At 37.4% G+C, this 21,541-nt stretch overlaps 1 protein-coding gene across 1 annotated transcript in view; it reads right to left on the bottom strand.

Moving 5' to 3' along the window:
• The window catches only part of SPPL3 (signal peptide peptidase like 3), a 60,819-nt gene that overhangs the window by 17,910 nt on the left and 21,368 nt on the right, over positions 1–21,541 (bottom strand). Inside the window, exons 2-3 of the mRNA XM_074920962.1 lie at positions 6,533–6,610; positions 369–457 (exon numbers count right to left, since the gene is read on the bottom strand). Of these exons, the coding sequence (XP_074777063.1) occupies positions 369–457; positions 6,533–6,610 (167 nt within the window). The remainder of the gene's footprint in view (positions 1–368; positions 458–6,532; positions 6,611–21,541) is intronic.

The following is a 21,541-nucleotide window of genomic DNA, read 5'->3' as shown; positions in this document are numbered from 1 at the left end:
GACTGGCTAATATGTCATAGTGATAAACTCCAGACAAAAAGAAATTACATTCCCTTCTCATAACTGTATGGTGGTTTTTTTCTTAAAAGTAAAGCTGTTTCCATTCCAGTAAAACCTGAAAAAATGTGCAGCATGCAATTTCTATGCGGTATGGAAATATTACATTGATGTTTTAAACTTAGCTTCCATGGGCATGAACTAGATAACAGTATTAGTGCATAGCAAGATGGTAAGTGCCTAGACAAAACAGCTCCGTTGTATGAGGTGAATCCACAACGTACATGGGTGAAACACACGGATGGATGAAGCAAGAAGATGCAGCACACTGAAGTGACAAAAGAAAGATAAGGAGTAAAGCTAACCCTTACTGTTATTGGTGCTGTTGCCATTAAAAGACCCAGCTGTGCTGCTATTGTCTTTCTCTTTGTCTTGATTCTCAAAGTCCATGTTAAGAGACCTGCAAGAAACAAAGCAAATTTAACAGACAAGCTTCAAACACCTATTTAGGCTCATCAGCTATGGTCTCATTACCATTCTACCACAGCACCCTCTCTGAAAAAGCCATTTAACGCTGGTTATTAGAAAAAACACCATACACACCAGAAAACTTAAAAAAACCCAGCAGCTTACAGTTTCAGATGAGGCACCAAACCACACAGGTTCTAATAGCGAGCTAGTCACCAGTGTCTGAACCAGTAAGTGTTAACAACAAACCACAACAAAGATATATTTATCTGCATTACTGGGAAATACAGAACACATGGAAATGCAACAAATGTTTCAGTTCTCTGATGAATCTGAACTCTTTCCAAGTTCTCATTTTGACCTTTTCATTCAAATTTAACTATCAGGTTTCATTTTTAAAACAGTATTATTTCCTGCCTCTAAATCTTGTTATGAATGATGACCAAAACTAGCTTGTAAGTAATTGTCTGTTGAACATAAGGTCTTACTTCATGGAAAAAGTTTCAGCAAAACCTAGAAAGTAACCAGATACATATTTTACATACAGGCAGAACAGATGACTAGAGGAAGCTCTGAATAAACAGTACAAATTGATGCAATTTAATTAACCCATAGGAGCTGACAACATTCCTCTATGCTCCCAGCTCAGCTGTAACTGATTCACCTTTCCATTTTGATACACACTTTACAAGTTCTAAAATAACACAGCATTCCACCCGTTTTGCCACTGCCCTTTACTTTGATGCAACTTCTAAATTATATTTTAATTTTGACATAACTTTCTGAAACAGGGAAATTTCGTTTAAAGTCTGTTTTGGCCAACAATTATTTTCTACTGTTAAATTCTATGTTGCTTTTAATAAAAATGTCAGCAATCGAGTTTACCATTGATAGTTTCTCATTCTGATACATGCATGTTATCGATGATTTAGCTGCATGTTTATTTATTCAAATAAGCTACAGAGAACCACCAGAAGCACTGTACAGCTTCCACTGTGTAGCTCCTAACTTAAGTCTACAGCAGCATCCACATATTTAAAAAAAAAATAGCAGGTCAACTGGCATTAAACTCCTTTTCAAGTTCAGCTGTCAGTAACTGCACCATGCAAAGTAAACAAATTCTATTAATTTATCAGACAAGTTAAAAAATACACCACAATCTACTATATGATTTTACAGGTACCAAAGTTACTTCATTTTAGTGTATAGGTTACCTACGGCAATGCACAGGCAAGCAATTTTGTGCTGCTGTCATACAACCTGAAATCAAGCACACATAGGTCTATAGTATCAAGATAAGCACGGTGTATTAGAGGGGGTTGAGCAGTTTCACTGTATAAAACAAAACCAAGAAAAAGGCTCTTCCAGTATAAAACTGGTTTGCTGCTTCTGCTTCTATTATGTAAGCGCTCTCAAACAGTGGTACGAAATTAAAGCAGCTTTTGGGCTCAGGCAAATTATGAGGAAGGTTCAACCTCAGACATACAGTACTCCCACAAAGATTATGGATCATCAACTAAAATGTTATCAAAAATATGAATAGGCAATGGAGAACACTAAAATTCTAACAAATTCATCTTCTCTTCTTAGCTTGTTCTTCTGAAGATCTCTCTGCTCTGCATCTTGTTTCGGCTGCCTTTATCATTCGTTCACACTTCCTTTTTCCTCACTAATGCATTGTAGCCTCATAATTTTTCTCTCAAGCTATAAAAATTCAGGAGGAGGCTGACAACCCTCCAGGACTTGATCCAAGATTCAGCCAAACAGGATAATTATTTTCTCAGTGCAGTGTTGCATACCTCTCTGAATTAGCACAGATTAGCAAGAACTTCACACCATCATTCTCCCAGTGGCATTGGGCAACTCTTAATTTAAGGGGTTGCTATCAGCAAAGAAAACTGGAAATAAACTATTAGATCTACTACTCTCATTGCAACAGTGTCAGCAATTATTACATTATTACCTATAAACATCCGTACCTCAAAAATAAGCATAAATTAGGAAATTACTTTCAATTAGCAATACAGCTGCTGATCCAAGACAACTTCTAAATAATCTCCAACTGTTTTATGATTTGGCTCTTCTCTCTGCTACAAATTACCAATAACATAATAAAAAAATTGAGAAGTGATCTCTAAACCATCCTCCAAGAAAACATAATCCAAGAAAGGCAAAAATTATATTTTATAATAAAATACACTCAAAACTACTGGACTGTAAAGAAATCCCAAACTGAGAAACCTTTGGTTTCTGCTGGGCTTCCAAAGGCAATATTCATCCAGGACCATATTCATCGGGTAATAAACTACACAGTTGTTTCATCTGTGGGTCCTTACAGTTCAAGCTGGTAGGATTTCTAGCACAGTGTTTCAAAGCAAGCACGGCTCAGCCTCCCACAGGGAACCACTCTGTAGGGTTACACTAAGGCCAAAGGAATGAGTAAGCTGCTGGCACACTACTATCATAAAAGTTCAGATTCAACTATGGATCACTTCCACTGCAGTAATGCTTCAGGGAAACCCTACAGGAGAATATTCTTATGAAACAATGGAGGAAATAGGAAAGCAAGTATGTATCTATAGAGTCACTTGCAGATGCAATACACTGGGAAGTTTCTTCTTGCTCTGCTTAGCAAGGACAGACACCTATCGACAGCTCTGGGGTGATGAGAATTGGGGGTTGCCACAGAATTGCCAAATTTCAATTGCTCTAAATAAAAAATTACAAGCAGAATCAGTCATTTACCTGAGACAGTTTAAAACAATCAAATCTCAATCCATAATATAGAGAGCAAGCCTAAAATATGTTATGTGCTCTAACATTGCTACAGTCATTTCTAAAACATTGCTGTGAGGGTAAAGTACAAGTTCCAATGCAAGATCTGGAGCAGGAGTAAGAACAGGGGAAACAACAGCAGAAAGTGCACGTAAAAATGTTTTCACTGCCTATATGGAGTAAGAATGCCAGTCCCACGTCTCTGATAAGAACACCTCACCTTCAGCAGATATTTCATGTGCACCCATTTGTGCAGGCACAAATGCAGACAACCTTTGTAGCATTCAGTGAGGTCTGTCCCAATCCCCAACTCCACCCTGCCAGCACTACAGCTGTTGATGCTTATGAACTCCACAGACTTTAAGTTTTATTGTGAAATATGTACCCTGATTTCTGTAAATGTCAAGTCATAAAGCCAACCATAAGGACACCATTGGAACTGCTTTCTATTTACACACGTACTTCAGGTACCCAAAGCCTAGAGAGAGAAGACACCACTTTCATCCCATGCTTCTTGGTTTGGTTTAAAAGCAGATACTTGAACCGGGAGATTCTGGGTTAAATCTGGCTTTACATAAGCTGAGAGACCATGTATGGGTATGTGACAGGATAGAAGAAGATTTAGCTGTTTTCTGCCTGCAAAGTAACCCCAACATTTAAATCACAGAGAAGCACTTGGACAAGAATACGTGGTTGTCTTGCAAGAACCCACAGAAAACAATCCATTTCAAGCTAAGCTCACCTCTAAAAAAACCGTAACTAATGCATATACTTGCATGGTCCAGTTTACAGCTTGTAAGAGTTTAAAGGATTATACTTGCCCCTTCGGCAGTCGGTAATAAAGTACATCCAGTTCAAGGACTGAGAGACAGTCAGAATGTGTATGGGAGAGATGTTCAGAAGAGCTTGAAGCCAAAACTCCTGAACCAACAGTGATGGAGGAAGAAAATGCTTGTTCATCCACAATAAGAGAAGCGGGAACTCAACTTGCAGTTCATTCTGGATACGGACTTTACCCATGATCTATTAGACATGCTGAGTATCTTGGGGGTTTGGGGTTCTTGCTTGTTTGTTTGGGTTTTGGACAAACGGTGCTTGTATGAGTAAGGACAGTGGACCAAGGCTTTCCTTTGTTCCCCTGAAACCTCTTGTATTAGATTAGATCCACCACACACGTGGATTTTATCCTAATGACTCACCCACCCAATTCTTTCTGATCCTATTACTGCACTTCTGTTTAAGTCACTTGCCAGCAATACCACAATAACTCTGTTTGCTTCTTTTCAGACTGAAAATCAGAAACAAAACCCACTTTCTGCAACATGAAGGTTAACTAAGGAGTGCTATTTGCTTTTTCTTATGACAGCTCCATTTGAGATGAAGCACTCAAATCTAGACGAAGACATCATTGCTGTCATTTGAGAACAAGCACCCTAAACTGAAACTTTCATCTTTCCAGTAAGTCACTTTTCTAAGAAAATCCACCCACTTTGCCAGAAGTTTTTATTTTACTACTTTAGGAATTTCCAGATGAACATAATTTTGCAACTTGCTACCACACTTGAATTTCTTAAATAACTGTATCATAGACCCCCTTGTTAACAGCCCTGTACAATTTTCTGTAACTTTTTTTTTTTTTTTTTTGCATCAGCTCACTTGCTACCCAAACAGAATGGGAATTTGTCCAAGTTACCATCATAACTGTGGGTTGCAGCTCAGACATCTGCTAAAGAAACTGCATGTAGGAAATCAATTAGGAAATAAATTTTAAAACTTTGGGACCCTATCTTGGTACATAACACCTTGCATCTTGGGGTCTTCAGGATACATGCAAAGGAAGTGGACTAGAACAGGGCATTTCCTCAAATGATCTGTATCCATCACCATTGCACTACTTCATCCAGTTAGTTAAATTGTTCTGAAGTTTGAAGTCCTTGTTATGTGAGAAGTTTTAAATGTAAAACACAGGACAAGATGCTAAACCAGCATGTCTATGTAGAAATAGAATGGCATATAGCAGGGGAAAATTTTTAAGAGCAAGGAGCTCTGAGAAGGGCAGGCAATTTAAGTTCAAGCACTCCTGCTGTTTTATATTGCATTATGTTTTCACAATTTAATTTTAATAAATGCTATGTCTTCTTGCAGCCAGATGCATAGTTCCTTCTTACACAAGTGCATAAATTCAAATAGTTAAAAACTGAATTAGTCCCTCAACTATATGTTAGACTGACTCAAAACTTGAAGAAAAAATTAAACAAATGCAACCTTTTCTTTCTTTTTTATTTTCATCATCTCTAGCTTTTGTTTTCCTAAAGCCTTCTATTTTAATTCCATCAGCAGTGCTGTTACCTAATACTTGCTAGCAACAACAAACAGCTCTTATCAAAAACTGGCTCTTTCATTATATGATTTTATTAACTTATGATGGTGATTTAAAACCTCTTATCCTAACAGCTGCAACTTACATCATATGTGTCACCAGGCTATCATCTCTTTCAGGAATACTCATAGCAGTTCAGAGACTTCATAGTAAATGTGTGGCCTTTCATCATAGACTTGTTAAATTGTTCTTACAGAAACAAAAACATGCTATACTTAAGTTTGAAAAAAATAACTTTCATGCTGTGATTTTTTTTTCTTAATATGTCAGTATGAATCTCATTCCTTTGGTGCCAATACAATAAAACAAACTGTAATACAAGATGCAAGTCTAAAACGGACAACTATGTTTTTTCTAAATTATACTCATCTTTTAAAATGGGAAAAATTTGATTTTTGAAGATTCAAAGTTACCCTGCAGCGATTCACACACTCTTTGCTGGAATTCAACACTGATGGTGTTTCCCACTTTCCTATTACACTGTTACTCACACTCAAGTAAATAGCACTAAGACTCGGGAATCTTTGTTTTACAAGCTTGTTTGCAATCACAATGAGGACATGCTGAATCAACCAACACTGAAATGTTACATATAAAATTCTACTATTGATAGTATTACATTCCTCTCAACAACCCTTTCATACCTTTAATATACCTTTTACAGTCTTCAAGGACTAACTTTTAAGTTATCTTGTATGTGCTTGTAACTTGACATACAATTACATCTTTCAGAAACCCCAACTAGCTACTTTTTCTTCCTTTTCCATTTCCTTTTCAGAAGCAAGAAATATTTGCTTCACATTAGCCATCAGTTAGACAAAGATACGATGAAACAAAAGGCATAAACTGTACTCAGTCACTTGCCATATTTTTATTTGAAGAATTCTGCAGAACCTTAAAGAAAAATCTTACCTGAAACTGCCGTAGACTATGAGAAGAATAGAAATCAGGAAGGTAGACACTTGACTGGAATCCACAAGGGAATATGCCCTGGAATTGGGAAAAAGAAGGCAGGTTTGTCATCACAAGTGTCCATTTCTCCAGTGCCATCTGCAATTTCTTTTTCTTATTATAATACAAATAGAGAATTGAATGACAAATCTTTACTGCAGCGCTCTCTGAAGTTCTCATATCATCTACGAATATAAAACCCATAGCTTGTAAATTATCTTTTTACGTTCAGGACTGCAGCAAGCAAAAGCTGTACAACAACCAAAGGACAATTCAAAAGCCTATGGCAACTTGTTCTGAACTCACCACATTCAGACTTTTTTCCTCAAACACATTAAAATTGCTTCAATTGCAACTAATGCAACTCTGCATGTAAATAACACTATCCTAGTTCTGTAAGACTTCTTACGTCTTAACTGGTAATAGTTAAGTTGCAGTGTGGTAGTCAAGGTTCACTTAGTCCAGGGGGGAAAAAAAAGGAATTAAAAAAGGAAAAAAACCCAGACAAACCTCACAACAAGCTGCAATATGCATTTATTAAACCACAAATTACTTCCCTATTACATCCTGCAGACCACTCCGTACAGGATTCCCAATAGAAATTTCAGCAGGAGGCTTAAAAACTTTAGTTCCTGACACAACACACCTTCGTGCTCTAAAGCACAGAAATATAAATATTTGCTGATTTTTTTTTCCTATCCTTGACAGACCAAACCCTACTCTGTGGCTTATACTGAAATTTCTTTGAATCTGGACAATGGGACAGAGACAGCCTCAGCAAGTTCCCAGAAGACAGCTGGGGAGAGCGGGATTTATATACTAGAGGACAGTATACATTTATGGGAGGGAGACCTTGAGGAATGGACCAACAAGAAGACAACAGCTCTCAAGGCAAGAGAAATGATCACTCCCTCTGCTTAGCACTTGTGAAGCTCTATCTTCAGTATTGCGTACAGTTTTGGGGGCCCCAAAAAAAGTCAAGCACTGGCACACTGGAGTAAGCCAAGCAAAGGGCCACCATGCTGGCTGGGGTATAACGTATGAGGAGAGGCTCCAGGAGAGACACTACAGCTCCCAACAGTTTTTCAACAACTTGTGCTAAAGTAATGGAAAAGGAAGAGTATAATGCCCAATGTTAGTTGCACTAGTCGTATGCTACAAAAAAACCCCACCAAAAACCTAAATATTTCTGAAAACCAACCAAAAAGCCTAATTTCAGCAAGACTGTGGATATGGAACAAAGATAATTGAATTACATGATAGTTCCAAATTAAATATCACTAAGCAAATAAAAACTAAAGCTACGAGATAGTTAAGGAATCACTCATCCCATTCCCAATTTAAAAGCAATTTAGAGAAAATTACCAAACCACTAGACACACTTTATATTTTAAACACAAATGTGAACCTTCTACTACTGAAATTCAATATAAAACATCACTGAAAAAGACTGCCTCTTTGAGATGAAATTATATACTTGTCAAATAAGCCTTTAAAGAATGAGAAACTACTTTTGTTAATTACCATAAATAACTTCAACATTACCCCTCACTGAAAGTGAAAAACAGACGTCATATTTGCTCATAAAGCTGGCCCACACATAAAGACGATCCTAAGCTTTGTATACATATTTTTTTTAATTTCAGTCATGTTTGACCTTTAGTTTCCAGGCTGTGGTACAGAGGTCTTAAAAGCATCGATGAAGATCAATATACTGAATTGCAAATATGTGCAATATGTAACTAAGCACTTCCAATCAGTGTATATATAAATACTGTTCAGGTTATATACAGTATCATTCATAGCCTGTTATTTTTAGCCAATGATTACAGCTAAGCAGACATCAAGAAGAAATGGCTTAAGGATGAGCACATTAGTTTTATGACCTGTTACTAGCTTCAATTTCAGGAAGAACCATTCCCTCACCAATCCCGAGTGAAGGGAAAGGGAAACCATATCCTGTTTGGATTTGAGGATAAACAGTGGAATGTATCTATTAAAAGAACCTTCAGGAACTCCAAATTTATAAAAAAAGCAAAATGATTGAATGGAATTTCAACTGGGATTAAACACACCCAGGGTTATGCACTGAACTTTATTAACTGATGTTCATAAAATTACACCTTCATAAATTGGCAACTACTTTTGTGATGAACAATATTTTCTACATAATTCATCATTTGTTGGCAACTTTGGAAGCTATGATAATTAAAATACCATTTCATCATAATTACTAAACATTAGTCAAAACAAGGCTGTAAATGTTAGTAAGATTTATAAAACAGATAAAATAAGGATGATACACGGATCATGGATCAGCCTTGTGCACAATCCATTGAGTTTTGTATTACAAACTGTGAGCGCTTTGGTACAAGGAAAGAAATTGAATACATGCAAACTCATTCTAAACAATGATCTAATATACCATAACCCTACTGATAGGCTGCAGTGATGATTTGACAGCTATCCGCTGATTCTAAGCAAGGGAGAAACAAGAATTAAAGTCCTTTCATCCTGCACAAGAAAAATGCAATAATATAATTATAAACTCATGGCAGAGCAGTGATGATTCCTGACTTCTCTGCACAGAGATCTTATAGCAGGACATCCTAAAAACTCAATGTTGCTATTGCAATTATGGTCTGGGAGAACTTGTGTTCACTGATACCCCAGCAAACAGGGCCAAGGAGACATATTCAAACTTTCCTTCTTCCTGAGGCACTTAGAAAACAGCAACACAAAGCACACACAGTATGGCAAGTCTAAGAGTAACCACACGGCAGGAATCAAGCGAGTGGCACAGGCATGTCCACATTCCATCCAAAGTTTCCAACACAAGTAGCCCACAAGCAAATGTGAAGAATAATTTTATAATGCTGAAGTTCATCATAATAAAACTCTGTATTTTAAAAAAATCTAATTTCCCTATATTATATAAAGTATGGCACAAAACCTGGAAACAGAACTGCTTCCTAATAACAGCATCACAAGAAAGAATCAAGAAGTAAGATTACTTCAAAGTTTTTAATATTATTCAAAATGCCAGACAGTGATCTGCAAATCCATTTGTATTTTTAACTGAAATTTAAATGATCTTCTACAGGTCCAACAGAGTCCATATGCATATAATTGGATTCTCCTATAAGCATATTTCAAGCATGGATGTTTGCATACTCCCACAGCCAGACGTGGCATCAGCGCTACGTTCTTCTCAAACAGGATCAGCCAAAATCAAAACAAAACCCCCCATTTATGAATTTTTTCAGAAATTGGAGTAGTCTTTGTGCACTCAGATTTAACCAGCCTTCCACTGCACATATAAAAATGAAACCATCTTTCTTCTACAAAGTATTTTTGTAAACTGTTTAATCTCAGAACAAGTAGTGAAAACATATGCATGGAAAATGCCTGTAACAAGCACATGCACAGTCGTCCCTTGACTTAAATACTTATTTCAGAAGCAGTTCTTCATACTTACTACATGACAATTCATGAAGAAAGATTGCTTTCCTTTTTTCTCATTCTGCAAAGTAATACCAGATAAGGCCATGCTTATGACTGCTGTCTTTTGAAGGACTTATTTTAGCCACATTACAAGAACAACTACCAAACCATTTCTAAACTTTAGTATATATGCAGAACATTGCTTAAAATACAAAGACACCATTGGTTTTCCCAGGGAAGTACATTTTTTAGGATTCTTACATTACCACACCTGAAATTCAACATCCATGTAAGGAAGTTGTTTTAGAAGCAAGTTATTTAATCAGGCTATCCGACAGATTCTTGCCAACTCAGTCAAGTAACAAATAACTATTTATAGTTATCAGACAAGAATATTAGACCCATATATTAGACCCAAGCATTTTACAAAACCAAACACACTGATGGCTTACTTTTCTCTCTAAGCTCCTTTTCTCAGCCAGATAATGAGAGGTAACTTCCCAACCGCCTTCTCTACAACTTGAGAGCTCACTCTGAACCTGCATCTTTACATGGCTGAGATCAATTTTAGCAAATTCTCTGCCATTAGGCATCTACTTCTGGCAGCTTCATGGGCAAGTGCTTACAACACAGAGCCTGCTAAGGCATGCCAAGACAGAGACACAGCAAGCACTGTTCTATAACATATTCTGTGTGTCAGCCCTACAGCTATACAGTGAAAGTATTGTCCGACAACAATCCAAGCAGCGAGCTCTCCAGCCTGGCACAGACTGCTCCATAGACCTTTACCTACAGAACAATTCCAGGGATGCCCAGCCATTGCGACACACCACCACGTCCACGCATCCCAAACAGTAACCATGCAAAATACGCCACAGCACTTACAGCTGGCGTTCCAAGCAGCACTCTCCCTTCTTCTGGGAAAAAATGAATAACTTCTGTATTCCCAAGGGAACAGAGACCCCCTTCATTCCCAGCTAGAGAAGATGGTAACCAGCACATAAAGTTGCAGCAACAACAGTAATAGTGTTACATTAGACACACTTGCAAGCTCTCTTTTCTCTGTATCAGCAGCCATGGGTCAAGCTCTCTTTTTCCCTGTTGCCCCAGGTCCAAGCTCACCTGTCTTTGTGAACATACACCCTACAAGGTCTCTGCCATCTGGCTGCTTAGGAATTTCTTATAGACACCCTTCTTTTAGCCCCACTGTTTTGTTTTCCTATTATGTACTTACTTTTTAAATTTCTCTGTTTCTGTTACTTCTTTTGCACTTCCACTCAAGAAAATCACCCAATTAATGCAAGCACTGGTTCTCATGTTTCAGCTCTTCCTTATCACCAGAAGATAAGCAGTTTCTTGATTAGAGTCTCAACAGTCCTTGCAAACCAGCAGAAGGAGTCCCTTAGGCAAAGCCTGGTACTTCTTTTTGCCCTCTGTGTTGAGCGATAAGTATCTGCAATTCACTTTGTTCAATGAATACCCAGAGGAAGACAGAACTAGGAACCACGTCTCCTGATGACAGCACAGAGTATTACTACCCTCTACACCACCTACTTGTCATGAGCCAGTCTGACGTGACCACAAGCCAACACTGCCATTACAAAAGAAACAACTTCTCACGCTTTACCAGTCGCCTATTCTCTTTCTTCATCCTGTGCCAGCACAACCATTTGCAAAACCACATGGAAAACCAGATCAGGGGATTTGTCTGCTTGAATAATGACGGAGAATGAATGGGAAGGTTTCTCAAGTGATTGATTCCTGATCTGGCATGTTTCTGGACATAAAAAATCAAAGACGAAAGACTTTTCAGTGGCAGCATTGTCTTAAGTACTCCAGAATTATCGCCTAAGCAATCAGAGAAGGTTTATGTAATTGAAATAAAAACCTCTTTCTGTTTGCACAAGATGCCTACTAAATGTATGATCAAAGAAATTCAGCCCCTCGAAGTTTCAGTAGCAAATATCACTCCCTTGACTTCCAGGTACAAGACAAATTATTGTGAAGAATTCTGCTGAGGGGGAATGAGAAGCCTGTGCACTGAAGTTTCCATAGCAATGCATGGCTAAAGGCCTTGGACATGAATCATTCTCATACAAAAGCTGTTACAACAGCAGCAAGATAAACTGCATTTACTGTACATATACGCGAATGTAAACAATAGAGCAACAAATAAATCACATCAGCTTGAAAAGTGCAGTAGGTGAACTAACTTCACATGAAGAGAGACTGCATTTCATCGGGTATTTTTCTTTATCAGTGATCATAATATCCAAGCACTTTCAAGATTAAGGAAAATAAAACTATAAAAGGAAGGTAAACTAGTGTAAGGGCAGATTAAAATAGAAGAGCTTTTACTTTGTTTAGCAGAACCAAATTTGCAACTTGCAGACATTTACCACAGAGTCACAGAAATTCACACTGACAGGAATGTAAGGAGATCATTGAATTCACTGAGTTATAATTTAATCTGACTTGGGAGAATCAATCAGTCATGACACATCTACCTCATCTGCTGTTTAAAACACTCACTGGTGAAATTAGAAAACTTTTCCTGACATCTAAGTCTTTCTGACTACAATTTTAGTCCATACTTTTTTTCCTATACAAAAAGTCCTTCAAAACTCATGGGGAGCTTCTCACACCAGACACGGCTGGGATAAAGTGGACCCATACATGAATTCACTTGCAGATTTCAGTTGCTGAAAGATGTGGCTGCTTGAGAAGTGACCACACAAAACTTCAAATATTCTTCAGCCCACATTAAAAGCCATGACTATTTATTCAATCAATAAGGTACTCTTCACCTACACTTCAAATATCACTTTCATTATCAAATGTCCACTGTCTCCTCACAAGGTAAGTGACAATAATCCATGCCCACCAAAACTTGTATCCAACTTTCGCAATTTCCATCCTCTTCAAAAGAAAACTCCTCGCAGGTAGGTACCAGCATTGGAAGGGTGACAATGAAGCATCTCCTTCCCTGCCCTATTACTCATTGTTCATTTTCAGAACTTGCTGAATGCATGCATTCAGTTTGAGGGTCTCATTTCAGCAGTCAATTCTTTTAAAGGGATACAGAAAAAAAAGAAAAAAACAAAACCCAAACCCCAGCAATCAACTTCTGCTGGAGATCTGGTGTTAAATGTTAAATTCAAGGATGGAAAAAGTTCCCACCTCCCCCTCTTCCAAGGGTTTCATACATTTCAAATGTTTTTAGTGTTTATTACATCAGTGATTGCTATAGCAATAGAAAAACAGAAAGTCAAGAAATACTAGTTGGTAAATTCAAGGCAAGTTGGAGAATATTTGGCAATTCACTTCCCCTGCCCCACCCCTGTTTTTTGGAGCTATCAGCTGTAGGCAGAAATCAACATTCACCTTCACACTGCCGCAATGACGCTATGCATCTATTTTCTTTTGATCATGAAAGACTATGCCACTCATGAGGAAAATGTTTTTCTGAGTTTATGTCTCTGATATTTTCCAAGCATTCTGCTAACTATTTTATTCCTTAAGAGAAGTATGAGAGAATACAGCGATCAGGACAATTTATTGCTAAAAGCAATTCATTTTTGATGCTACCACTCACAATTCGTTTGTGAGCTACCACTGTAGCATCATTTATTAAGACGAGCAATCAAAAACAAGAACTCCAGAGCACAGCCCTAGGGCACACGAAAGAAGAGCACCACCATATACACAATGATCAATTACAGTTAATTGCACAAATACTAATTTTGGTTGGGGGGAGGGCTCACTCTGTAGGTAAAACCAATACTACTTTTTTCCTTTACTGGATTCCAGGTCAAGGGTATAACTAAAAAGCCTCTTTCAACTGCCTTACATGTGCAAGATATATACATATTTAAGAGCCTCCATTAGGCTTACTGCCAAACCAAAGTTAAATCTGAGTGTAACAGTTAAAGGTGTAATTTTAAGCGTGAAGTCATGGCACCCACAGCTGTAAACATATCTCAACACTATTCCATTCTTTAGTCTGATTCATAGGAAAAACAAGCAAATTGCTATGGCTTTACTTACGTTAAAGGAATAGCTTGTTTTCTAAAGTAAGTTTACAATTTCATCTCATTGTCACGCGCAGATAAGGTCTGCTAAGTCTGAGTAATTTATGGAAACATGGATCATATCAGGAAAAAAAAAAAACACTTAAAGCAAGTCTGAAGTGAAAAAAAGAGTAATTTGAGATGTCCCACTAAAACCAGATTTTCCTATGCAGAGCTGGTTAGAGCTCAGGCAGGCATTTCGAAGTTGTAACTGAAGAATAATTCTGCTATTTATCAGACACAGGACTCAAAACAACATTTTCACAATATTAGACCCCAATTTTTTTTTTTTTTTTTTTTTTGGCACATCCAACTAAAAAAGCCAAATCCCTCTTCTTGCCCTTTCCAGAAAGCTGCTTTCCTAAAACTCTCACCCTAAAACCAAAGGCCAAGCTCCTAACTAAACTGCTAAGACAAAACACTCCTCTGAGCTCACTTTGGGAGGAAATTAAAGTATACAGCCAATAAGACATCAGGAGAGACATCCTTGCAAAGAAACATTTTCTGTTAAAAACATTAGCTGAGCTACCCTTTGGTCCACCCAACTGTTTGCCAACAGAACAAAGATTCACATGTTTCACAGTGTTTAAGAATTACAGTAGCTGGAAGATTTTCAGACTTCACATTCAGCTTGGAGCATTCACTTCCCTGTAGAAATGGGAGCACAACTTCCAGTCCCTGCATGAAAGCATAAGAATACCTTACTCATTCAAAGGAGCATTATTTCCAACCAACACACAATGGCATCCCTGTACCTTAAAAGCATCCTCAACTCCTGATCTCCCCACCACTCTGGTGGAACCACACTAAACAAGATACTTGGGAGCAAAATTAATGGAGAAAAATTACATCTTTAAATAAATTGTACTGGACACACATATCTGTTTGAGTATTAAGTAGGCAGACTATATATCAAAAAACTTATTGAATGTCTTCAACATTGCTGCAAAAAAAAATACAGGCTTCTGTATTTCATACTACTGATTTGTAGGCTGACTGGGAGCCTGGATACATAATGTTACCAGAACACAAAACTAAATTTACTTTTTTGAGGTTCACTGTTTTCTTGAGGAGAGTTGGTTGGTTGACTTGGTTTGGGTTGGGATTTTTGCTCTAAAACAGATAAACAGAAATAAGACCTGGGAACCTCTCCTCCTTTCTTCCTTTCTTGAAGAAAGAAAAAACAAGATGTCATGAAAAACAGAGTAAGCTTTTACTGACAAATGTATGTCACCACCAGCCAAGGGATCGTCTCCAGCAGCAGATTTTGAAACTGTATCACAAGTATATAAAACTGCAAACATTTTTTGAAAATTTGAACAAAACTTCCATACAATAATGTCTGCAATAACAGATCCACATGGAAGAAAAGTTAGCAGGTATCATTTCAATGAGTTAAACTGAAAACTTTCAATATAAAAACAGAGCCTGTTAGTAGTGAATGTTTTACTCAATTTTGTATTTTAATTGCATCATGTTTATTTTAATTGAGCTGTTTCAGACCAGCTAACTTGTCCCAGAACACTAGCATCCTACTACAGCCCCAGAAAACTGCTGAGACATGGTACAGCCCTGGTTTTACTTTTTAAAACAATTATTACTTTTATCTCTTCTTGATAATTAAATCTAAATTACTCCAGTTTAAGATAGGATTTGCCTATGTTGGTTTCAAAATCAAAAGTCTGAGGCAAGAAAGACTAACAAGCCGGCCCTACACTGTAAATTTTAGCCACCTTAAGTTAGCTCACCTCTGACTTCAGTGGCATTAATAGAGCTCTGCCAACAAAACCTCCTTTTTCAAACATCTGCCATTACAATTAGCTTGGGTTTTGCTAGTAAAACTTACTTTTTTCATGGGCAGGAAAAGAAGAAAGAGGTGGAAAAAATACCCCAGCAAACCAGCAAGCTGACCTGGCAAATTATCGTTTCTGTGAAGCGAGTTTTCATTCAGGCCAGCAGTTGCACAATTACTAGGTATGACGCAAAGACGAAAGGAGTCAAACATGTGGCCGGGGACATAGTGGGACTAAAAATCTTTCAGGAGCAGCTTACAGTTAGGTCTGATTAAGCACACTGTAAAACACACACCTGTAATCCAACTTTACTGGAGCTAATGTAAATAAAACAAAACTAACCTTTCTATTTCCCTCTAACTAAACTTCTACGCAGAACTTAGCACTGGTTTAATTTAGTTTTCAAAACAGACCACAGGTACAGTACTTGCCGCAACCTGTGATGACATTTTATAATATTTTGTGCTATTTCAGTCCTTCCAGATTTGTTTTCACTAGTAAACTCTATGGTTGCAGCATGCAAGCAGCATCCATCTCCTGAAAACTCTAATATAAAGTTATCTGTCCCCAGAAGCCCTTTGAGCACCCGTACACTTTTATAACCCCCAGCTCTCCAGATACCTTTGCTACAGTCATTATAACATCTTGAAGCACTGGCCACCCATTAATGAGACTGTCAAGTAAACCCCAGCACCAATACACGTAAGGGTATTCAGTGAGGTACTCTGTAGCCACACTATTTGCAAGGACCAAACTATTAGTACGTTTCATGAGAATAAGAAAAAGATAAGACTCATTTGCTGAACTAAGTAAAGCAATTGTCTTGTCTGTAATTATCTTCACAGTTCATCAATTTATAGACTTCATCATACTGCAGAGCACAGATTCAAGTTTTGCTGTGGCACTATATAAATTGCCAAACAAACACATGAAGATAATGCTTCTGTGGAAGAATTAAGATCAGCAAATATCTGAACAAGATGTAAATACATAACTATGAAAATATAGATAAATATATGTATGAGACATCTGACAAAGCAAGAAGGTTGCAGCTTAGCCCCAAGAACAACCTGACCACATAGGAAGACTTTCCTCATCTGGAAAACTGTTCCCAGCTTCCACAAATAATCAAAAGAAGGATTGGAAGGAGGGAGAAGAGAGGAGGTCAAACCAAGATCTGTTACGCATAATCCTTTCTTGCCAGAGCCACAAGCATATTTCTTTATGTATATTTTCAGATTCAAACAGACCAGTGAACTCTACAAAGATCAGCCCAATATTTAGCCTACCCCAAAGCTTTGCTGAAACAGCTCTTCTATCTAAATTACCACTTTCAACTGTATGAGTTTTCCAAATATGGCCCTTTTTACATCAGAGAAAAAAGGCAAATCAAGGGTGTGGTTACTGTAATTTAAGTCTACAACCACTGTGCAAGATGTCTACAGTTTTATGCTAGACAGTCTCATTATGATCCAAGTAACATTGTGCTTTCAGGAAGGGCCATCTGGAAATGTCAGTGGTTATCCCTGGCACAGGAAAGTTTTCTTCAATTTTGATAGGTAAGAACTTTTTGGGTTATAAAGGTATCAATTTATATCCCAGTCATATATGCAACCCAGAGTTATCAATCACTTGGTAGTACAGTTCTACATTAGACAGAAGACTGCTTAGTGCTAGGTTTCATTTCATGGCACTTATTCTAGTTACAGAAAGAAGATAACTTCCCCAAAGTCTTCATCTTAGGCTCCCATCTATGTTTTAATCTCTGTAAGCCTTTTTCTACTTAACAGAAAAGCTCATTAACAATGACTATAATCACCTAAAGCACCAGGATGCTCCCTGCTTCCAGTTTACAATAAAATACATTTACTGCTTGAAGAACTAACACAAGTCTCTTCTGCACAAGAATCCCACATTCAATACTAAGCCCCATCCAAACTCTATAGTGAGAAATCTACGATCTAACAGCTACTGCTGCCAGCCACAGTACAGTCAGAACAAACTCAGCGTGGGCTCAGTGTAGGTATTTTGCTCTTACAGGAGCAGGAAGACCTGTTTCAAGCAGGGTTAGAAGCCACTGCCGTGAAAATGCTGACAAGCAATTTATATCATGACTCAGCATTGTTAACACAGCTACTACAGCACACGTTATTACCTTCAGCTAACAGCATCTGAGGAGCCTAAGCTGTAACTAAAAGTTGTCCAAACTGATAAAAAAAAAAAGGGAGTTGTCATCATTTGGAATTAAATATTTGTCCCTGTCTTCACTGCTCTTCCATCCGGACAAGGAAGACAGTGGTGAGCAAGTGACTTATCTCTGCCTCACAATTAGGAGATTTGTATTTACTTTGCAAGCTAGTGCCAAACAATTAATGTACCACCTCTGACAATAGTATGTCCTGTAAAAGTCTTACACACAAAAAAATTGTCACTAAAAAAACCCAAACAAACCACCAAACCCACAAACAAGCTCAAAAAATTGGTCATACAGGAGTAGCCTTACTTGTGAGTACTTTAAAACCGTGCCACTCAGACTTCAAGTTTTCCAAAATTAAGAAAATTGGGGGATAGTAAGACTGCAGCTCTACACTTGTTCATCTCAAGAACAACAAAACGCTTCTTGGGTCTGTAGTAGACTGAAAGCTCTACAATAGATTCAGATTACTTTGGCAGACGCAACACACAAAAGTCAAACACCTGAGACGAATCAATCTATTCTCCAACAATACAAATCTGATCAAAAGCCATATTGATATAAGCAGAAAGTATGATCGTTATTCCTGATAATACAAGAAAAAAGTGCTAGTGAGGAAAAGTGAGCTTCAAATGGATCAAGTGAGCTTCAAGTGGATCAATACCTTCAAGTGGTTCAACCAGCAGTTGAACCCAGAAAATTTAAGGTACGTTTAATTTCTTTATTGAAGCAAAAGCACTGACTGAAAACAACAACCCTTCTCCTTTCCAATACACATGAAAATCAAGGAGTTCAAAACATTAAAAAATAAAATAAACAAACCCAAACCTTACATGTAGTTAGAAAGAAAATCTTTAAGTGAAATCTCACACCAGGTTTTCTGTAATATTGTAATGATATTTCACAGTTGCAGCACTTCATTTGCAGAGGAATAATGCACTGCTGTTCACAAAAGCAGCATTGTAATTCTAAAAAAATCAAACATCAACATATTTTGCTTTCTGAAAAGCAACTTCTTAAAAAGAATAAACTCCTATAAACAGGCAAAAAAATTCAAGCATCATTAGGATCTACATTACCAGTATGTCAAACAGCAGCTTTTTGCTGCTCAATGGATCCCACCCAGAAAGAATGCACAAAGCCATATTTGAGCACGATTCCCATGGTTAGTTCAGTTACAACTGAGGCAGTGGAGGGAAGAAATTAAGCTTAAAACTGGGATTTTGCTCCTGTTCTGATGCAAGTCATTGACTGCCTATTAATTCGAGGTAAAATTTTCACACCCACAAGTACAGAACACACTCCACAATGTCTCTTAATCAAAGGGAAAGAATAGCTATTTTACTTAGTACAGAAGACAGAAACAAATGAATCGGGGAGCTACGCACATGTATTACAGGAAGAAAAATTCTGAGCATAAAGCACCAAAATGACACACTACAAAGAAATACATCCAGTCAATGCAGCATGTTTCCAAGGCACCTGTGCCGAAGGCTCAGTGACTCAGGGTAGCATGAAGCTAGCAAACAGAACTTCAGCTTAAATTGTTAATATGGCACTAAAGGCATATAAACAGACTCTAATGCAATTAACTTGTTAAAACTGCATATGATTTAGTACAGAAGTCAATTAAGGCTTTACCTTATGAGTATTATGATTTTCCCATATTACTGAGCCCAATACTAGTATTTTGGATAGACACTTCTGTAGTCACATTTTTCCTGAGGTACTCTCTCCATTTCTCTTCTTTTTAATCCTATTTTGTAAAGGCATATAATGAATACAGCACAGGAAGGAGAGAGGACTATTAAAGGGGGAAGCCAGGAACTGGTATTTAAGTGCGAATTTAGCTTTAGTGTGAGTAGAATTATTAGCCTGTCACTGGAAGGAGTGCAGAAAAGAGTTTCTAAGATGAGTAGGAGAGATAAGAACTGAGTTTATTTAGCCTAGAAAAATACACAGTAAGGGGAGAAGCCATCATACAGGCAAAAAGAAACCCCAAATAAGGGAACTATTGAGATTAAAATTACCTAAAACTGCATTACTAGCAATCGGGGAATCTACATTCTTTCCCAACACCAAACGGTAAAGTGGTCCAGTTGAACAATTTTTTTTCCCTTCAAATCCAAGTTCATTTTCAGATTAACATCTCCATAATCACATGAACATTAGTGACAACACACGAGATGGCAGTTCTTCCACTTTCATACTTTGTGCTTTTGAGGGGGGAAACCAAAACTTGAGCAACACAAAAACCAAAAATGGACCCATTCCAACTGTATTACCCAGTATGCCTTTTCAGTCCTGAGAAACAAGAAAAAGAAGGAGAACGTGTCCTACTGCTCTTTTATACTCACTTATTCTAAACAGTAGAGGCTTAATGAAACGATAATGTTCAGACAGATTATTAGAGGCATCCCACATGCTGAGCCTCTGAACATTGCCATGCTTATTAACAGCAAACTTTCATAACAGCAGCTGTCATGTCTTCAATATTGCATCACGTAAACTTTTTGGACAAATTGAAGTATATGAGGCTTCATGTACAGGACCAAATGAAATTTATATTTAATCAGTATCAACTTACACCCACCTAAAAATTTAACTAGTTTTATTAGATATACTATCATTTCATCATGTCCTTCTTCTACAAACACAGAATTGAAACATACACACCAAATCCAGTGCCAGACAGCACAGAGGGTTAGTCTGTAATACTTCTGCAAGCCCAGGGATAACTAAGTTCAAAAGCTACTAGAAATCCCAAACAAAACCAAAACCATTCTTTTTACCAGACAAAATGTTTGCCCTTTAAAAAGCAAACTTCTATGAAAAGGCACCAAGATAACACTACATAGGAAAGTAAATTCTCTCCTATTCACAGGTCATCCATTAATTTGCAATGGTCATCCTAATCCGTAGCAAAAGGACCCAAGATGGTAACTTCTGTTCACATCTCCTTCTTTAACATTGAATTGATTTCATTAATTCGAGTTGTACTCATTTAATGGGTGTTATACACTAGAAAAACTGGAACACATCAGAGCACTTCTAAAAACGTTTTTACTTAGGTATTCATTAAATATTACAGCAGAGTCAGATTAAATCTTCAGCAACACAACTCTAACCCAGACAGAAGTCCAACCCAACACTGCCAGGAGCAGCCACATCAGATTTTACTAAAAATCATGATACTTCCAACCACATGGATAGAAAGGAAAACTCATAAATACAAGTTCTATTTTTCCCATCTTTAAAAGAATTGCTTTGAAAAATGCAAACTGACACTTTTGGATTAATTCTGAAACCCAATGAAACAACAGTCTCTAATTTTTACATTAACTTAAAATAATTTCCCTAAGGATTAGAGAATTAATAGCTCAATATTTTTAGGAAAAATGCAGAATCACTGGGCTTGATAGGGATGTCCATGTACCAGCAGGCTCAGAATGACTTAATATATGCCTGG

The sequence above is a fragment of the Athene noctua genome, chromosome 17 (genome assembly GCF_965140245.1).
Source record: "Athene noctua chromosome 17, bAthNoc1.hap1.1, whole genome shotgun sequence".
NCBI lineage: Eukaryota > Metazoa > Chordata > Aves > Strigiformes > Strigidae > Athene > Athene noctua.
The sequence above is the reverse complement of the archived record's forward strand: the minus strand, read 5'-3'. Positions and strand labels throughout refer to the sequence as shown.